Below are 20,077 nucleotides of genomic sequence, written 5' to 3' on the forward strand. Positions count from 1 at the left end.
GCCTGGGAACCCGAGGCCGAAGGACCAGCGATAGGGGTAACCGTCACTTCGGTGGAAGAGGGGAAGACAACACCCCTGAGTGTGTTGGTAGGAGACGTTGAGGACTTGCCACCGGGCCTCCTAAATTGGCAGACCTTAATGTCTCCGGTGAAAATTTCAGAACCACACCACACCGGGACCCAACCGTGAACCACAAAAACCTGGGGCCGAGTCGATGTTTCCCCATTTTGTTGTTCACCAGGAAATGCTGTATCGGGTAAACCCACTACGGGGTGAGCATATTCAACAGCTGGTGGTGCCCAAGGCGTATTGCAAGCTCGTATTGGAGCTTGCCCACCAACATGTTCTTGGGGTGCAGAAAACGCAGGACCGCATACTACAGTGGTTTTACTGGCCCAGTGTGTTCAGAGAGGTAAAAAAGTTTTGTAAGTCTTGCCCAACCTGCCAGATAAATAGCCCCCAGCCACATTTCTGGAGGCCCCTGGTGCCTCTCCCGATTATCGAGATCCCGTTCGAGCGAATCGCTATGGATCTCATAGGCCGGCCCAGTACCGAAGTCCGCTTGAGGGCACCAACACATCTTGGTCGTCCTCATCTACGCCACTCTGTACCTGGAGGCGGTGCCACTGCGACATACATGAGCCAAACTCATAGCTAAGGAGTTAATGGAGATGTTTTCCTGAGTGAGTCTACCTAAAGAGGTTCTGACTGACCAAGGGACCCCTTTTATATCAGAGGTCATGAGGGAACTCTGTAAGTTGCTCCACATAAAACAGCTACGGACGTCCGTGTATCATCCGCAAACGGGTGGCCTTGTAGAGAGATTTAATCGAACGTTAAAAAACACGTTAAAAAGAGTGGTGTCTAAGGATGGGAGGGACTGGGACCTTCCTCTGCCCTATCTCATGTTCGCAGTGCGAGAGGTGCCCCAGGCCTCTACTGGGCTCTCACCCTTCGAACTTCTATATGGCAGACACCCTTGCAGTCTGTTGGACATAGCCAAAGAAGCATGGGAACAACAATCCACACCGCACAAAAGTACGTCACCCAGATACAAGGACAGATGGAGACAGTGTTGCCTCTTGCCAGGGAGCATATGGAGGCAGCGCAGCAAGCCCATAGTGGGGTCTATAAGGCAGGCTCGGGTCCGGAACTTTTATTCGGTTGATTGGGTTTTGGTTCTGTTACCAACCGTAGACAGTAAGTTTCTAGCTAGGTGGCAGGGGTCCTACGAGGTACTCGAAAGTGGGAGAGGTAATTTACAAGGTACACCAGCCGGGTCGGAGCGGGTGTACCATGTGAATTTGCTAAAACCATGGAAAGATAGGGAGTCCTTTACTGAAGACAGCCCGCGGCCAGGTTTTGTAGGAGAAAAGGTTCTGACTCCTCGGTCTGATGCAAAAGAAGCAGTTGCCACAGTAAAAATTGCTGACAGCCTCTCCTCTAAGGAAGTCAGGGAGTTCATTAGTTGGACGCACTTCCATAATCCGGCATGACATTGTCACTGAGCCTCGGGCTAAAGTCCGGTTAAAACCATACCGGATACCCGAGGCTCGGTGACAAGCCATCGCAGAGGAAGTGCATCTAATTCTGCAACTAGACGTCATTGAGGAGTCCAAAAGTGAATGGGCCAGTCCGATAGTCTTAATACCTAAGCCTGACAGGACGTTATGGTTCTGTAACGATTTTTGCACTAAACGAAATCTCCAAGTTTGATGCGTATTTTATGCTCCGGGTAGATGAGCTTATCAAGAGGTTAGGACAAGCCCAATATTTTTCAGTTTTTGACCTCAGGAAGGGCTACTGGCAGGTGCCCTTAACGGAAGAGGCTTTTTCCGCGTTGAAGTCGGTCCTGTGCGGGTCACCGGTTTTGGTAACGCTCGACTTCAAGAGGGAGTTTGTGGTACAGACCGATGCCTCTAAAGTAGGCAACAGAGCTGTAATCTCTCAGGAAATCAATGGGGAGAAACATCCCGTTGTTTTCCAGAGCCGCAAACTCACCCCAGTCGAGACTAGGTATGGTATAGTGGAGAGATGGCCTGGCCATCAAATGGGCACTCGAGTCTCTCCGCTATTATGTGTTAGTGAGAAGTTCCATCTGGTGACCGACCACTCCCCTCTCAAGTGGATGAGCCAGGCCAAAGAGAGGATTGCTCGGGTCACCAGATGGTTCTGGTCATTACAGAACTTCAAGTTCTCAGTGGAACATAGGGCAGGCCGCTTGCAGGGATACGCGGATGGCCTGTCCCGGGTACACTGTCTGAAAAGTTTTCACCCCCTCAGGGTTGAATAATGGGGGGAGGTATGTAGGAAGACACAAGGGTCCGTCGTTTACGAAAGGTATGTGTCGCCGAGGTTCCTGGCCTCGGTGAAGTAAGAACTGGTATTTTCAGGTGTCAGCGGGTGCTAATGCTGATTGACACTTTACTATTTTAGTATGGCTGTATAGCTGATCCAGGACCGCTCTTACTGGGAGTAGGCAAAGTGCCGGGTGGGTGACTACTCCCCACATTCCTGGCCGGGTCTTGACTGGCCAATAAAAAAAAACAGCCGGCAGTGTCAGCTGGGAGTGATTACCTCTCTCTGACAGAGGGGCTCTGGCAATCGCTGGTGTGGGAACTGAGCTCTGTGCTGGGCTTGAAAGCTGAGACCTGTGTGTTGTGAGTGCAGGCCACCTAAAGCCTGCATTTGGATTGCTGGAGGCAGAACCGCCGACAATGTGACTTTTTTTTTTATGCACAAACTTTCTACTCCGTGTGAACAAACAGTGTTTTTGTTTGACCTTATGTGTGAATAAACACGGACATTTGAATTACGAACTTGCACTTTGCCTCTGTACTGCACCCGCTTATCCCAACTACCAGAGCGAATTCCCACAGTATTAATTTAGAAAATGTATTTTATTTCTGAAGTAAATCTTGATTTCTTTCTTTTTACAGCCCAGTTATGGTGGCCAGCAATATGGACCAAGCAGTCAGTTTCCTAATCAGCCTGGACAGTACCCAAGTCCCAATCCTGCCAGGCCCATGACATCTCCAAATTACCCAGGCCAACGGATAACAGGACAACAGAGTGCTGGACAGTACCCTCCACCTAATGTGGGAATGGGGCAATATTACAAGGTGAATAATGTTATGCCGTTTCCGCAGCACTTCTGTCCTTATAGGTGTAGGGAAGCAGCACTGCGTTTCGGAAATGGTTCTGAGATCTGTTTATTATCCATTTACAGACACTGGTCCATCCATGTTTTCTGTAATTATATGCTTTGCATTTTTTTTTCTTTTTCTGTAATTATCATTATCATATATATGCTTACCATGTGTTCAGGAAATCTGATCATGTAAAGCTGCTAATACTAAAATACATCTGTCATATGCCATACTCCATGAATTGACACATCTACATCTCTCCTCAGCTTAGGCCTATGCTAAACTACATGGATGCCCATTTATCTGAATGACCACCATATAATGCCACATTTAATCTACAGCGGAAATATATAGCCATATGCACCTTCACCCAATGATAACAGCTCCTTTCCAAGGGTTAGAGAAGCTGATAGTGTATCTGACATCTTTCTTCTTTGCCCATCAACAAAAAGAGCCACATCCATTTTTGCACAAATGGATTCTGATGTGAGAATCTCTATGATTTATCATAATTAATATTTGTACAAATCCAGTTGATGCATTTGCCAGTGGTACTGGTACCTAATACATTATTATATGACCCCAATAGTTTCTCCATCATCTGTGAGGGTGGATACAGTTGCCATCTGTCCTAGATAAATTTCCTAGGTCCATTGTTATTTTGCTATTAGTCACTATTTCGAACATAATATATTATCAGGAGACTATTTATAATTATGAAAAGTACAGCTCCAGAAAAATCTATAATACAGAAATTCTACTTATCTGAGATCCTGATATGTGGGAACCGTATGGGGGTCTTGAAGCCTGCTTCCTCAGGATCATCCCGCCTAAAGTGCCTTGGGAAGTATTTGCGTAAAAGCAATGTTCAAATAATATTATACGAGAATAAATGTTATTGGCCTCTGTAACTGTAATATTACAGATGGTTACAGTAGTATTGAAATAATTTGCTAGGTTTACTGCTCCTTTTGCACTGTTGATGTTCCTGTAATAATCCCTATAAATATATGGATCTCCATTCAATAGATTTTTGCTGGCGAATCTCTGTAAGTGTCTGATCATTTCTCCTCTCACTGACTTTTCTTAGACTGATTTTTCCCTCATAATTGCAGTCACTTTTTTTTATTTACTTTTTAACATTTTTTTAATTCATTATTATTTTTTTTAATAGCCAGAGCAGTTTAATGGACAAAATAACAACTTTTCTGGGAGCGGCTACAATAGCTATAGCCAAAGCAGTATGAACGGGGTGAGTGTAAATTCATACCAAATCATCAAATTGGGAGGGTGGGATTGCTGAGTTCTGTTGCTAAATTTGCACAAGAGAAACTGTGACAAAGGCCAGTGTAAGTTTTTGCATCCTTAATGTTTCATTGCATTACTGGTTTGTCAGCATTGCTGTCAACCAATAGTACATTTTGTCACAATAGGATGAGTGTACGGCACATGTGTATATCTGATGGCTGCTAGTTGTGACATCCCTCCACACTACAGGCAATGTAAATGTAACATACAGTATATGCACTGTGGTTCTCATCTATTAGTGCTCATGTTACAACAAAAGTGACACAGACTATCAAAGCTATATGTGCCATATGTATTTCTGTTTTTACTAACCTCGTCTATGGTAGGCTAAACAACTGCTACAAGCTGTTTGATTGCCCTGGTTCTTTTACAGCTAACTGGTTGTACAAAGGACTGTCTTGTTTCTTGACTTATATGCAGGAACGAAACGTGTCAAAACATATGTTATATACACATACACAGATTTTGATTCAGGAATGAATAAACAGAATATACTTATTGCACTCTTCCTTTTCTTTTGATTTGGAAACATGGTTAACATTGCTTTGGCCATGCACTTGTGTTTCCCCTCCTAGTGTAATATGTGGTCTGTGAGTTCCCAGCTCTTTTACATGTGTACGGTAGAAGTTAAAGAGCACCTGTTATGTCACCGAAATAAAACTAACTACATACCTTTTATTGATTGTGGTATTCTAATTACTGAGTTTTTCTTCTTCTAGATCCCCCCTGTTTCCCGCAGTCAACACCATTGCAGTGCATTAGGCACCTGCTAAGCTCATTAATGATTACATTTATGGTGGAGATTGCCCAGTATCAAAGGGGAGTAAGCCTGGGCCAGTCTGGTACTGCCCGATTAGTGGGGACAGCTTCAGAGGGGCTCCAGATACAGTAGATGGTCTTATGACATGTTATGTTTCAGAAGTTCATGTTAGAGGCACTGTATCAGAGCAGCTCAGCTTCATGCCCCTTTTACACAAATTAATTAATTTGCATATTCAGCATCAAAAGTAATGTTGCTGATTTTAAGGGGTGCTCTTGAGGAAAAAAATGCAGCAGTCAGGGGACCATAATAAATAAAGCTATGCTGTCAGTCTTTTCTCTATCAACCAGTTTTTGTTTGCAGGACTATATGTGAATGTGTTCATGAGCTTATAATTATTCTGCTTATTTTTTGCTAGTAGTCATATAATTAACAACTCTAAAACTAAACCGTGAGGAGATTTGTGCTTATTTTTGCCATTTCTTTAAAAGGTCTGTTATACTGTGTAGTACATTGTAGAAAAGTACTATTAGTTCAACTTTAGTAATTGTATTTAAAAGGGGTTTCCAGGATTTTTATAATGATGACTTATCCCCTGGGTCGGTAATCAGTATCTGATCGTTGGGGGTTTGACACCACCGATCAGCTGTTTTGAGAAGTATAGGTCATCAGTATGAAAATCTTGGAAGACCCTTTTAATAAATTGAACCATTAAAAAAAGAGACAGTAAATCACCAGTAAATAAAGGCCTCAAATTGTTCTTTTCTCAAGAGTTGTTGTAAAAGGGCTTTAATTTACTTTTATCTGCCACTAGTGTTATGGTGAGTGATGTATACATAACTGGACAAAATGTTCAGTCTTGGAGCCAGGTAAAGCTGAAGGGCAAACATTATTGATGAAGTAGGGTTGGGTCTCTTGGTTTTCATTATAGTTATTAATATTGTGGTGTACTGACTAGTTCAGATATAAATGTTCGTTATTTTATAGTAATGCAGGTGTGTTTTTGGTTAATAATTCTAAAGACTTCTTATTGTATAACATTAACTGAACTCTTGTGATGTTTTTGCAGCCTCCCAGACCAGGTCCTGTTGGTAATTACCCTCACTCACCCGTCCCTGGAAACCCCACACCACCTATGACTCCTGGCAGTACTATCCCACCATACCTGTCCCCCAGTCAAGATGTCAAGCCTCCATTCCCTCCGGATATAAAGCCAAACATGAGCTCCTTACCTCCACCACCAAGTGAGTGAGAATCTATTAATCAAGCTTTGACTATTAGACCATTTTTGTATGTAATCTGTGCATCACCAGTCTGCTATTAAACATATAGGAGAGATTTACGTAGCCTGGCGTTACGCCAGTTATGCCAGTCTTGATTCCCCTGAGCTTGAGTAAGATGCTCCTCATTTATTAAAAGGCAAATGCCTCTTAATAAATTAAGAAACCAGCTAGGGGCTGGCGTAGACTTGAGCTTTAACCTGTACCAACAAAAATCTGGCTTTGCTTGCCACTTTGGAAAAGTGGAGAAGCTCAAAGAGTCGCAAATTATGCATCTAAGCTAGCATAGGATAGGTTATCAACATACTATATATTGTCTACACAACCCCTTTAAAGCTACCTAGTCACCATGGAAGAATCAAAGATGATTTTTGTGAATCTTGTGATTGTTGTCAGTTTCTATTGGCTATTTACTTGACCTTTGAGGTGGACTAGGTTCTCTGCCTCACCAAGTTTTTCTTACCACTCTTTACATTGTCGCACTGCAGATGCAAAAGGGAAAGTTCACGCTTTCTCTCCTTCTTCGATCTCAGCCAGCCACACAGACGAACTCCGCCTAACTTTTCCTGTTCGGGATGGAGTTGTGTTGGAGCCTTTCCGACTGGAGCACAACCTCGCTGTTAGTAACCATGTGTTCCATTTGCGACCAACCGTCCATCAGACCCTCATGTGGAGGTAAAGTTTCATGAATGGTCTCCAACGCTTTTCAGTAGCACCAAGCAACCTATTCATAATAGATTTTATCTATCTATATGTTTTTTTTTTATTAGTCTGCCAGTTATATAAAATAAATTAAATTATACATTTGGCATGTACAGGTAACATAATAGAAATATTTATTTGCTCTTGCCCTAAAACAGGTCTGACTTGGAGTTGCAGTTTAAGTGCTACCATCATGAAGACAGACAGATGAACACCAACTGGCCTGCATCTGTACAAGTCAGCGTCAATGCCACTCCTCTTACCATTGAGCGGGGTGACAATAAGACTTCCCACAAACCTTTGCACCTCAAGCATGTTTGCCAGCCAGGCCGCAATACCATCCAGATTACGGTCACTGCCTGTTGTTGTGTAAGTGTCCACCTTAACACCCAAAGACTTCCTAGATGATCTGTTTTATCATTATTTGTAGTTGAATGTACACTATAATTATTTTAGTTAAGGTGGCCCTGAATGTAAAGACGTGAAGGAAGAAAATATAATTTAAAGGGGGTAAGGCTACTTTTACATCTGCTTGTAAGTTTGCCGGTATTGAGATCCGGCAGACGATCTCAATACCGGAGAAAAACACTTCAGTTTTGTCCCTATTCATTGTCAATGAGGACAAAACTTAACAGAACGGAATGCTCCAAAATGCATTCTGTTCCGTTTGTTTGTGTTCCTATACCGGAAAGCAAACTGCAGCAAGCTGCGGTATTCTTTCTGTCATGGGATGCGGAGCAAAACGAGACACAGAATGCAAGTCAATGGTGCCGGATCCGTTTTTTCGGACACAAAAGAAAACTGATCCATCCCTCATTGACTTTCAATGGAGTTCATGCCGGATCTGTTATTGCTATTTTAAAGATAATACAACCGGATCCGTTCATAATGGATGCAGATGGTTGTATTATCAGTAACAGAAGCGTTTTTGCTGATCCCTGCCAGATCAGGCAAAACGTAAGTGTGAAAGTAGCCTTATATGGGATATGAAAAATACGGCTGCTTTCTACCAAAAAAAGCAGTGCTACACCTGCCTGCAGGCTGTGTGTGGTATTCCAGCCGAGCCAGATCAGGCACAACCCATGGACTGGTGTAGTACTGTTTCTAAAATAAGACGGCCATGTTTTTAGAATCCTATACAACCATTATAACTTTTGTGTCTAAAGCGATAGATTTTAATCTGAAGTGTTGAACTGTTATTTATTTTGATTTACATGTATAGGAAAAGTGATTTTCTGAATGTACAAAAACTAAGCTTTTTACCTGTAAGTGCTGATTGCAGAAAGCCCCGCTCTTTGCCTTCCTTGTCCTCAATAACTGACAACCAGGACGTGCTGGGAAGGTAGAGGATAGGGGGGTTTTATGATGGAAGCTGGTGCAGTGATTGGCAGATTGCAGCATGTTCGGCTTGAACCCCCAATATCCCCTCTCACCCTCGCAATGGCTATTTTTTTTTTATATATGTTTTTTAACTGCTCTCCAGAGGGTCCCAAAGGGCCTGTAACGCCCATATAACAATAATAACTGTATGGTTAATTTGTATAAGCTTCATTGGGCTTTTAGATCTTTTTATTAATCCATTATCCCCTACATAATTCGAACCACTTCAAATCTCTGTTAAATGTTACCATGTTAATATGACACATTTCTTCCTGTTTATTTGTCCTCCTCTGTAAACATTGGGGTAATCGATCATCCTCACACACCAGTTTCCTGGTGTAAAAAAGTCACAAACCTTGTGTTTGCAACTTTTCAAACGCCATTACATCACCCTCACCACTTTCCCAAAAACTGGACAGGGCATGCTAGATTGTAGTTTTTAGAGAAAAATTGCTTGTTGCTAATCATGTATATTCTCTCCCATACAGTCCCACTTGTTTGTGCTGCAGTTAGTTCATCGGCCTTCAGTACGTTCAGTACTGCAGGGTTTGTTGAAGAAGAGATTGCTTCCGGCTGAACACTGTATTACAAAAAGTAAGTTAATATCCCCTTGTGTTCCTTGCAGGGGCTTATCTTGATGATGTATTCTACCAAACCATGCTTTTATAGAGTAAAGGTTTTCCTGTTTATTGTAAACTTATTTTATGAATAACTGACTTGTGTTTGCCTGTGCAGTAAAAAGAAATTTCAGCAGTGTGGCAGCTTCATCTGGGAATGCAGCTCTGAATGGGGAGGATGGAGTAGAGCAGACGGCCATCAAAGTCTCTTTGAAATGCCCTATTACATTCAGGCGGATCCAGCTGCCTGCAAGAGGACATGACTGCAAACATGTGCAGGTAAGTACATCTGAAAAGTTACCTGTGTCCAGTCACATTTCCTTACGTTTGGCCCTTACACCATATTTTGAATGAACCATCACTCTCTGTTTGCAGTGCTTCGACTTAGAATCCTATCTTCAGCTGAACTGCGAGCGAGGAACATGGAGGTGTCCTGTATGCAAGTAAGTGTACATTTATAATGCTCCTAGCAAGGATGACTGCTAACAGTATTGCACTGCAGACATTAAGATATATGCACATATTTTATATTTGGTTAATTTTACATCACTTTAAAGTCAAGGTTCTTGGCATGCATTTTGGTCAAATTTAGTGATCCCACTTCCCATGACAAGGTGACCTCATTCAGATCTGTCCCAAATAAAATAATTTGGGCGGGCACATCAGCTTTATGCCTCAAATGTGCTGTAACCTGAATGGGGCCAAACATTTCCAGACAACATAGCAGTGCTGTCTTTCAAGTCTAGTGGAATTCTTTACAACTTTGTCTGAGCATTGTTGTTCAGTTGATGACACTTGTATTTTCTATTGGTTTTGAGCACTCCCTCTAATATTTGATTTCTTGTATGTTTTGCAGTAAAACAGCTCTTTTAGAAGGCCTTGAAGTAGATCAGTACATGTGGGGTATCTTGAATGCAATACAAAAGTAAGTACAGTTGGAGGCCAAATACTGTCATTTTATATATTTTTTAAAAGAGCTATAGTTATTAGATCATTCTATTCCTTCCCTCCTGCATCTATAAAAGATTATCTCCAAATGGACATTAGACTTGTACATTTGCTATGCAGTTTAATCTAAGTTATTTTCTGTAAGTAGCCATTGCAGGCTAGGAGAACCCGAGTGTTTAAGGATTTTAACACGAAGCCCAGCAATATGCCTTCTCCCATGATAACTACTTTATCTCCCTCAGCACTGTATGTGTAAATTATATCAATAGAGTCTGATGAAATTGCTGTGCAGAACACCTGACATCATTTACGTCACTCTTATATAAAAATGTTATTTTCTTTTTCTTCAGTTCTGAATTTGAAGAAGTAACCATAGACCCCACTTGCAGCTGGAGGCCGGTACCTATTAAGTCAGAGATTCACATCAAGGATGATCCAGATGGGATGCCCTCTAAGAGGTTTAAGACTATGAGTCCCAGTCAAATGATCATGCCCAATGTAATGGAAATGATTGCTGCATTAGGGCCTGGCCCTACACCTTACCCATCATTGCCACCTCCACCAGGTGGCGGTAACTCCAACGAATATGTTGGACAAGGTAAATCCTTATTAAATTTCACAGGCTTTTTGTTTCATGAATATGGTCAAAACTAACCTTGTTAAATTGGCCTGTTTTAGAGGTCAGTCACATAGAACAAACATGTTAATATACACTGATCAGCTTTATAATTAAAGCCACAGACAAATTAATAACATTGGTTATCTTGTGACAGTGGCACCTGTTGCTAAATGGGCAAGCTGGTTATGATAGAAAGGTGTCAGAATAGTGTATCACAGCTTGCTGTGAGCTTACTAAGCTCAAGACCCGTTAGAGTGCCCAGCTGTCCACAGTGTAACCCCTTCACGACTGCCATGCGGCTATATACATGCTATCTGCACATACCCCGTGCAGATAGCACGTATATAAAAGTCATGGCAGCTCTTTAATCCAAGCACTGCAAAGCGCTTGGATCAGAGCTTCTGCCCCTGCACTGCCGCTGTCAGGGACAGTGTACAGTCCAGTAATGCCGGCAAGGGACCAATCAGAGAGGTCCCTTGCCTCCGATCCCTCCGATTGGTTAGTCTGTGCAGACTAACCAATTCGAGCGCGGCAGTTTTAAAACGCCGGTTTCTGGCTCTGATCTGCACTTTGCAGATCAAAGCCTGAAATCAGGCATTAGCTGATCTGTGCCCCCTGATGTGTCCTCTTCCCCGATCTGTGCCCCCATCTGTGTGCCCTAGTATCTCCTGCCTCCCCCTTCTGTGCCCTGTGCGCAATCTACCTTTTGCCGGCCGTGCTCTACATGCGTCGGCCCCTGGCTCCCACTGTGCGCCTGTGTCCTTAATTGTGTCGGTATGTGTCCACTGTCCCTATATGAACCCCCTGCCCCCATCTGTCCACCCTGTTGTGTTCCCCCTGAATGTGATGGCGGCGGATCAGTTCCTGAGCCACCGCCATCAGCAGGAGTGCCAGCTGTATGCTGACACTCTGCTATAGCCCCTTAGATGCTGCGGCAGCGGCATCCATGCGGTTAATAGAGAGAGGGGACTCCCTCTCTCAACCATCGTGCTGGACGCTTGACAAAGGCTTCCAGTGTTGCCATCTACCAGGAAACCTGATAGTACTTTACTTTGCAATGCAAGAGCATTGCAACGTATAGTATTTCCAAATGACCCACTGGACCCAGGAGGTCAATAGTACGGTTTCAATAGTCTGAGACTATAAATCCTGTTTCTGGCCGTTTTTTATTATTAAAATATAACTTTTATTTCTCTTTTGATAAACAATATTGCCACAAAAACATATAAATTTTAAAACAGCATATGGAAAGCAAAATGCTATTAGGGGGCTATAGGTTTAGCAATCACTGCTTGTCTATAGGTGGGATGAGATTTTATCTCTTTCAATGGAGTGCAAGTGCGTGTCTGTAATGTCAGCCGACACCAGACACTCCGCAACTAATACTCTTCTGGATTATTACCCCACCTATGGTGCTGTATTTATCAGTGTCTGATAGCTGCTCAGGCACTCATAGCGGCTTCTACCGCCCGCACTTATACCTACTATCTGCCCCTATAGTGTGCATATGTATGCGGCGTCTGCAGATCGCCGTACGGTTATTCATGCATTTGCCCTACCATAATTATAAAAAAACTAATAGTGCAGCTCCCCCGACATGTTTCACCGCGAGATGCGGCTTCTTCAAGGGGGATAATGAGCTACTGACAACGGCAACGTATAGTACAGCCATCAGCCCCACTGGATCTTCAAGATCCAAGTGGAACTTAATAAAAATGTGAAGTAAAAAAAAATAAAAAAATTTAAAAATAAATAAAAATGAAAATGAAAAAGAAAATAAATAGCCTTTTCACATATCTCATTTAGAAGAGATAAAAAAAATATATATATATATATATATATATATATATATAAACTACTCCTAATTGGTATCGACGCGTCCGTAATGACCTAATCTATAAAATGATCATGGTACTAATCCCGCATGGTAAATGCTATAAAAATAAAAATAAAAAAAAACTATGGCGGAATTTCTGTTTTTTTTGCCTCACCTCCCAAAAAAAGTCTTCGATTTGGTGATGCAGAAAAAAATTTTTTTATAAAAAGTTATTTTATGATATAAAAGTGGTAGAACATAAATCAAACAATATAAATTTGGTATCGCCATAACTTTACTTTACATTACTTTTGAATTCTGCCGTCTGCTCATACAGCAGTTTACGACCACGTATGGGGTGTTGCCGTATTCAGGAGAAAATGGGTAACAAATTATGGGGTGCATTCTCTGCTGTTACCCCTTGTTGAAATGAAAAATTTGGGCTTCAGCGACTTTTTCTTGTAAATATAATTTTTCATTTTCACAACCATGTGTTTCTAAATATTATGAAAAGCCTGTGACATCACAGTGGTCAGTAAACCTCTAAATAAATTATTTGAGGGGTGTAGTTTCCAAAATGGTGTCACTTTTGGGGGGTTTCTTCTGTAGCAGTGCCTTAGTGTGCCTTTAAATATGACACGACACCTAGAAGCCATTCCAGCAAAATCTGCTCTCCAAAAACCATATGTTGCTCCTTTCCTTCTGCATCCTGCCGTGTGCCCATACAACAGTTTATGAACATAAATGGGGTGTTTTTATAAACTGCCGAATTATGGTAATAGATATTGAGGTTCGTTTTGCTGTTAACCCTTGCTGTGTAGGAAAAATTGGATTAAAATAAAAAAAAAAAAAATCTGCACGAAAATTTAAAATTTTACCTCCATTTTCCTTTTAATTCTTGTTGAACACCTAAAGGGTTAACATAGTTTGTGAAACCAGTTTTGAGTAATTTTGAGGGTTGTAGTTTCTAAAATAGGGTTATCTATGGCTGGTTTCTATTATGAAAGGACCTCAAAGTGACTTCAGTGCTGAACTAGTCCTTGATAAAGTCAGTTTTAAAAATTTTATAGAAAATGTGAAAAATAGCTTCTTAAATTCTAAGCCTTCTAATGTCAGAAAAAAATAGTGTCATTTTTAAAATGATGCCAACATAAAGTAGACATATAGGGAATCCTAAGTAAAAATTATCTAATGAGGTATTACTATCTGCCTTTAATGTGTAAAAATTCTAATTTAGAAAATTACATTTTTATCAAAATTTTCTGTAAATTTTGGATTTTTTAATAATATAAAGGTTAAAGTTATCGACCCAAGTTTCCCCCTAACATAAAGTACGAGATGTCACGAGAAAACAATCTCTGAATGGCTTGGATAAATAAAAGTAGATGTCAGATTTGCAAAATTAAGCCTGGTCACAAAGGTGAAAAATGGCTTGGGCTTGAAAGGGTTAAAGCACCTACGATGAATATTAGAACTGGATCATGGAGCAACAGAAGTAGATAGCCCGATCTGAAAAATCATATTTTCTTTTACATTATGTAGACAGCTCTGTGTTTGTGTGTGTGTATCACACTTAAATGGGAAAGATGATGAATTATGGGAAGAAGACAAGCCGGCAAAGGTAATGTGATGCTCAGGACAATGTTTTCCTGGGAAAACTTGGGTCCTGGTATTCCTGTGGATGTTAGTTTGACACACACTACCTACCTAAGCATTTTTGCAGATCACATACACCTCTTAATGGCAACAGTATTCCCTAATGGCAGTGGATTCTTTCAGTATGATAATGTGTCCGGCGACACTGCGAAAATTATTCAGGAATGGTTTGAGGACCGTGACTCAGAGGACTTGTGGAGTTCAAACCTCCACACTCTCTAGAGCTGTTTTGGCAGATCAGTGTACAGTTGTGGAAAAAATAATAGCAGTCAGACATTACTAACCTGATCAATCACTGTTTTTGGTAGAAATTATATTTCTACATGGCAAATAATTTACTAGCAGGTGTAGTAGAGTAATAGAAATCCAACAAACCCAACAGTCATGACATGCATGCTGCTGATTCTGTGTAATTGAATCACTAATTGAAAGGGGCATGTTCAAAATAATAGCCGTGTGGAGTTCAATGAGTGAGGTCATTCATTCTTTGAAAAACAGGTGTCAACTATTGCCCTTATTTAAGGAAGGAAGGCAGCAAATGTTGTATATGCTGGTTACAGTGCATTTCTCTCTGAAATTCTGAGGAAAATGGGTCGTTCCAGAAATTGTTCAGAAGAACAGCGTACCTTAATTAAAAAGTTGATTGGAGAGGGGAAAACATATAAAGAAGTGCAGAAAATAATAGGTTGCTCAGCTAAAATGATCGCAAATTCTTTAAAATTGCAACCAAAACCTGAAAGATGTGGAAGAAAGTGAAAAACTACCATTCAAATGGATAGAAGAATAGCTAAAATGGCAAGGACTCCGCCAACAATCAGCTCCAGGAAGATCAAAGAAGGTCTAAAGTTACCTGTGAGTACTGTTACAATTAGAAGACGCCTATGTGAAGCCACGCTATCTGCAAGAAGCCCCCGCAAAGTCCCACTGTTGAAAAAAAGACATGTGCTGAAGAGGTTACAATTTGCCAAAGAGCACATTGACTGGCCTAAAGAGACATTTTGTGGACTGATGAAAGTAAGATTGTTCTTTTTGGGTCTAGTGCCCGGAGACAGTTTGTCAGATGACTCCCAAACACTGAATTCAAGCCACAGTACACTGTGAAGACAGTGAAGCATGGGGGCACAAGCATCATGATATGGGGATGCTTCTCATACTAAGGTGTTGGGCCTATTTATCGCATACCAGGGATCATGGATCAGTTTGAATACATCAGAATACTTGAAGAGGTCATGCTGCCTTATGCTGAAGAGGAAATGCCCTTGAAATGGGTGTTCCAACAAGACAACGACCCCAAACACACTAGTAAACGTGCAACATCTTGGTTCCAGACCAACAAGATTGACGTTATGGACCTGCCAGCCCAATCCCCGGATCTTAATCCAATAGAAAACTTGTGGGGTGACATAAAAAATGCAGCTTCCTAGGCAAAACTAAAGAATAGAGAAGAACTGTGGATTGTAGTCCAATCATCCTGGGCTGGAATACCTGTTCACAGGTGCCAGAAGTTGGTTGACTCCATGCAACACAGATGTACAGCAGTTCTCAGAAACATTGGTTATACAACTAAATATTAGTGACGTGATTCAAAGGAAAGCAAAATCTTCCAACATTTTTCAGTTTATATAGTGAATGTTTGAGTATGTAAAGAAGAATACAAACACTGCTATTTTTTTGAACAGTCTAATATTCACTTTTCTTCAATTGTTTTAGAGGAACAACACAAATTTTATATATTTTGAAATTTTGATTTTGAATAGATTGTGTAGTGTTCCCAATGCATTTCTGTGTATGGAAATAAAAGCTATTAGAAGTATTTTGAGCTTTATTCACTTTTTTAAACACGCTGCTATTATTTTAAACACAATTGTATATTCTGAAGCCTATGAATATGTGAATTTCATGTTTTGACAACCTAGTTGTAGACATTGATCCCCCAATATTATCTAGTAGCTATTTTGTATCTGCCTTTATTACACCTGTTATCAGAGCTTGAAGTTACAGGCTGCATCTGATGAGAGCTTCTTTGCCTGCATTCACATAACATAACGTGCCCCTGTAATCTGGTGGTGTCTTAAAGAGTAAATCAAAAACTAGCTTTTATTTTTCTAACGCAAGAAAAAGGTTAAGGAGAAGTTTTGGAAATTAAATGAAAAAAATTGACCTGTTTTTTAACCCCCTAAGAGTGACATTAAAATTGAAAAAACCCTCCTGAAAATAAATGTCACCTTTTTATTGCACATTTTGAATTGATATCTGAAATACATATAGTTGGTGCACAACTCAGGTTACAGTGCGTTTTAACGCATTAGTGACCTGTAGCTGTATGACACCTTGAATCATGCCAGACAAGTTGTAGGTTTTATAGGAACTATTTTGGGGTACACACATAACATGATAACTTTATTCTGTGGCTCAGTACAATTGCGGCGATACCAAATTCATATAGTTTTTATTATGTTTGATTACTTGCAATAAAAACACTTTGGGGGTCATTTACAAACATTTGTGGCATATATCTTCTTCACTGTTTATGTCAGGTCTAAAAAAGGTGGTGTGGTCGGCAGGCCCGTCTCATTCATCATTTTCTATGCCTGGTTTAGGTGTAGAAAATGGTCTAAATGTAAGACAGAAAGGAAGCTGTCTTACTTTTAGCATCTGCAATGGATCGGCCTCTACATAACTACGGCGATCCGGCCCAGGGGCTTATTAACACCGGCATCTAAAATGCCAGTTTTAATAAATGTGTCCCTTTGTTTTTACAATTTTTTTTTTGTTGTTGCTGCTTTTCAAGACACATAACGTTATTTTTCCTACAACTTAACTGCTCGTTTTTTGTGTTACGATTTGTACAGGTTTTTTTTGTACTATTTTTGGTTGCGTTTTATATTTTTATTCTGGTTTTGGTAGGCGAGATGTAGGGATGTGCGAATCGAATTCCATACAGTATTAGAATGTATTGGCTCCTATGAGCCTAAGTTATAGACTTTGCATAATAACTTCATAAATTGATTTCTACTGTAAAAAAATAGTTCCTGAACTCAGGTTCGGTTCCAAGGTACCACTTGGAACTGAACCCGAGTTAGAGATATTTTTTGTTAAAACTTATTTATGAAGTTATTATGCGAAGTCTCGTGAGACTTCGCGAAGTAGTTACTTCGGCTCATCTGAACCAATACATTCTAATACTGTACGGAGAGCGTGCCCCATACAGTATTCAAACAAAGTGTTATGCAAATCGACTTCGGATATTTCATCCGAAGTCTATTCGCTCATCCCTAGTGAGATAAATAGAAAACAGCAATTCTGGTAGCTTTTATTTATTTTTTTTGTACGGTTTACTCTGACCAATAAAAAATATATTTAGTTTATTCATGTTTTTATGGCTGTGGCTTCTTTTTTTTCCAATAATGAAACGTTAAAACAACTTGAGTTTCACGGTCAGCATTGACCTCAGCATCTGAGAAGTTAAATATCTATTTAGATGTAAGGGTGTGATTATATGAGGATATGCTCTTCTTCTTACTCTTTTTATGAATTAAAAAAGGACCCCAATTGTATGACAATCAGAGAGCAAATATGATCTCTGATATGGAGGGAGATAACAGGGGCAGGAGGAAGGTCTGTTATTATTATTTATTATTAAAGTGCCGTTCATTTCATTGTGCTGTACGTATGATGAGGGGAATAAATACATAATACAGACAATTGCAATAAGCATGAACAATACGAATTACAAACTGGTACAGGAGAGAGGACCCTACCTGCGAGGGCTTACAATCTTAATGCTCTCCCTCTACGCTGCCTGCTCATTCTTCGCCAGCACCCCTTCTCCTTCACAAAAACTAAAGTGAGAACTGCAAATATAGAATATGCATCACTTACATTAATCTGCTCTTATTCAGACTAGATCATGACTAAAACTGCATTCTTGGTCTTGTTTCGAAGCGAGTATCGCAGCTCTAGCTGCATTCTATCCTGAAAAAGACCTCCCAGAAGCAGCCCCCTCTTTGCAGCCACACAGCCTGAACAGGACTTCTTCAAAACAGTTTTTGTCCTTTTCTGCTTGAACGAACCCTGTTCGGGCTGCCCGGCAAGAAAGGGGGGTTAAATGCTTACTTCTCAGCCCTTTGCCTCTCTTGTCACAACATGCTCCCTGAGAGTTCCTGGTTAAGAGGGTGACATATGACATTACACTAACCATCAGGGCTGGTGTAGAAAAGTTTCTGGGTGGTGATCGATCCAGAAGACAGGCACGGCGATTAGACAGTAACGTCACAAATAACATTCCATGAGAGTGGGTGAGGCAAGGTGTGGAGGGGATCCCATGTGATCGAGAAATAGACCATCATGCTGTAGTTGGAAATGTTGCATTCTTCTTGTCATATGACAAGTGCGCGTCAGAGGCAAAATTTAAAATATGGTCCTATAGGCAGGTTGCTTCACTTCCAGCCGTAGACACATTTAAACCTCATTTTAGGTGACAATTCTTTCACCCCTATATCTGATAGGTTGCATTGATGACACTGAATTATAAAGGTTAAGAGCAACCAAGTGTTGTTAAAGGAAAGCAGGCAGAGAAAAAACTCCTGCACATGGCTTGTAAAGTCAGCATCAAATAATTTTATATAGGAAATTTGGAATAGGATATTTAAGATCCTTTTTTTTTTTAAAAAAGGTGATTTTTCAACTATTCATTTTTTTGAGGGGAGAATAACTATATACCTTTTATTCTTTATTTGTAGGAAATAATTATCAAGGTCACAGCAACTTTGACTTTCCCCACGGAGCACCTGGTGGGACATCTATGAACGATTTTATGCATGGGCCCCAGTTATCTCATCCACCTGACATGCCCACCGGAATGTCATCGCTTGACAAACCTCTAAGCCACTCCATGCAGGATTCTGTAAGTGGTGTAAAGATTGCACCTTTGAAAATGTCAAACATTATGTAACTAGAATAATAAATAAATAAATGTTATACTGAATCACTTGTATAAGGATAGTTTTTTTTTCTGAAATCCTGTTATGTGGTTTGTAAAGCTGACACTGACTTTTTCCTAATTATCTTGTAGATCCCTCATGTAGGAAATTCTGAACAGCCTCATGGCTCTATGCCTCAGGGGTTACACCCGCCTCACCCAGGTAGCCAGCCTGGGCAGCCTTTACACCACGGTGGACCAGCACCTCAACCTCGACATCCACCACAAGCTGCCAACCATCCACATGGGGACATGGCCTTTAACCCTTCCTCTGTGTTAGAAGGTCAGCCTGGTGGACAAGGACCTCCAGAAATGCCAGAGCCATCTCTGGATGTGAGTTCATGTAGAAACTGAACGTGTGACTCCGTAGGTTCACATTGTGTTAGAGTTTATAACTAAATACAATAAGTACACATGTAGTAACTGAAAATACCTAACCTATTAATTTTGAAAGTTGTCTTCTGTTGCTTGATCATAAGCGCACAACAAACAGTATAGCTGAGTTTTTAAAATGCAGTGCTCACTGTTGCATTGCATTCTTTGAGTACATGTATTCCACATTGCTTGGTCTACAACCTATTCCTTCTAGAAGCTTTTCCAGAGCAAGCTGTGTGTAGACTTGGACCAAAAGAAATGATTTTGCCTGGAAAGTATCTCAATAATGAATTTCATGATAAGTTTACGTTCACACGACCATATGTATTTTGCGGTCCTCAAAATGCGGATCCATAAAAAATACAGATGACATCCGTGTTGCATTGCTTATCCTTGTCTGCAAAACGGACAACAATAGGACATGCTCTATATTTTTTGCGGGGCTGCAGAACGGACATACTGATGCTGACACCACACTGTGTGCTG

At 40.7% G+C, this 20,077-nt stretch overlaps 1 protein-coding gene across 10 annotated transcripts in view; it reads left to right on the plus strand.

Annotated features, from left to right (window-relative positions):
* Window positions 1-20,077, plus strand: part of ZMIZ1 (zinc finger MIZ-type containing 1) — a 356,469-nt gene that overhangs the window by 333,191 nt on the left and 3,201 nt on the right. For 9 of the 10 annotated variants that reach the window (XM_040438858.1, XM_040438864.1, XM_040438861.1 and 6 more), the window contains 12 exons: window positions 2,940-3,122; window positions 4,324-4,401; window positions 6,287-6,461; window positions 6,986-7,172; window positions 7,358-7,568; window positions 9,068-9,173; window positions 9,315-9,475; window positions 9,572-9,639; window positions 10,053-10,121; window positions 10,495-10,742; window positions 18,978-19,141; window positions 19,310-19,549. In XM_040438858.1, coding sequence (XP_040294792.1) covers window positions 2,940-3,122; window positions 4,324-4,401; window positions 6,287-6,461; window positions 6,986-7,172; window positions 7,358-7,568; window positions 9,068-9,173; window positions 9,315-9,475; window positions 9,572-9,639; window positions 10,053-10,121; window positions 10,495-10,742; window positions 18,978-19,141; window positions 19,310-19,549 — 1,890 coding nt within the window. The remainder of the gene's footprint in view (window positions 1-2,939; window positions 3,123-4,323; window positions 4,402-6,286; window positions 6,462-6,985; window positions 7,173-7,357; window positions 7,569-9,067; window positions 9,174-9,314; window positions 9,476-9,571; window positions 9,640-10,052; window positions 10,122-10,494; window positions 10,743-18,977; window positions 19,142-19,309; window positions 19,550-20,077) is intronic. The other variant, XM_040438865.1, reaches the window with a different exon arrangement.

This window comes from Bufo bufo, chromosome 6, assembly GCF_905171765.1.
Source record: "Bufo bufo chromosome 6, aBufBuf1.1, whole genome shotgun sequence".
NCBI lineage: Eukaryota > Metazoa > Chordata > Amphibia > Anura > Bufonidae > Bufo > Bufo bufo.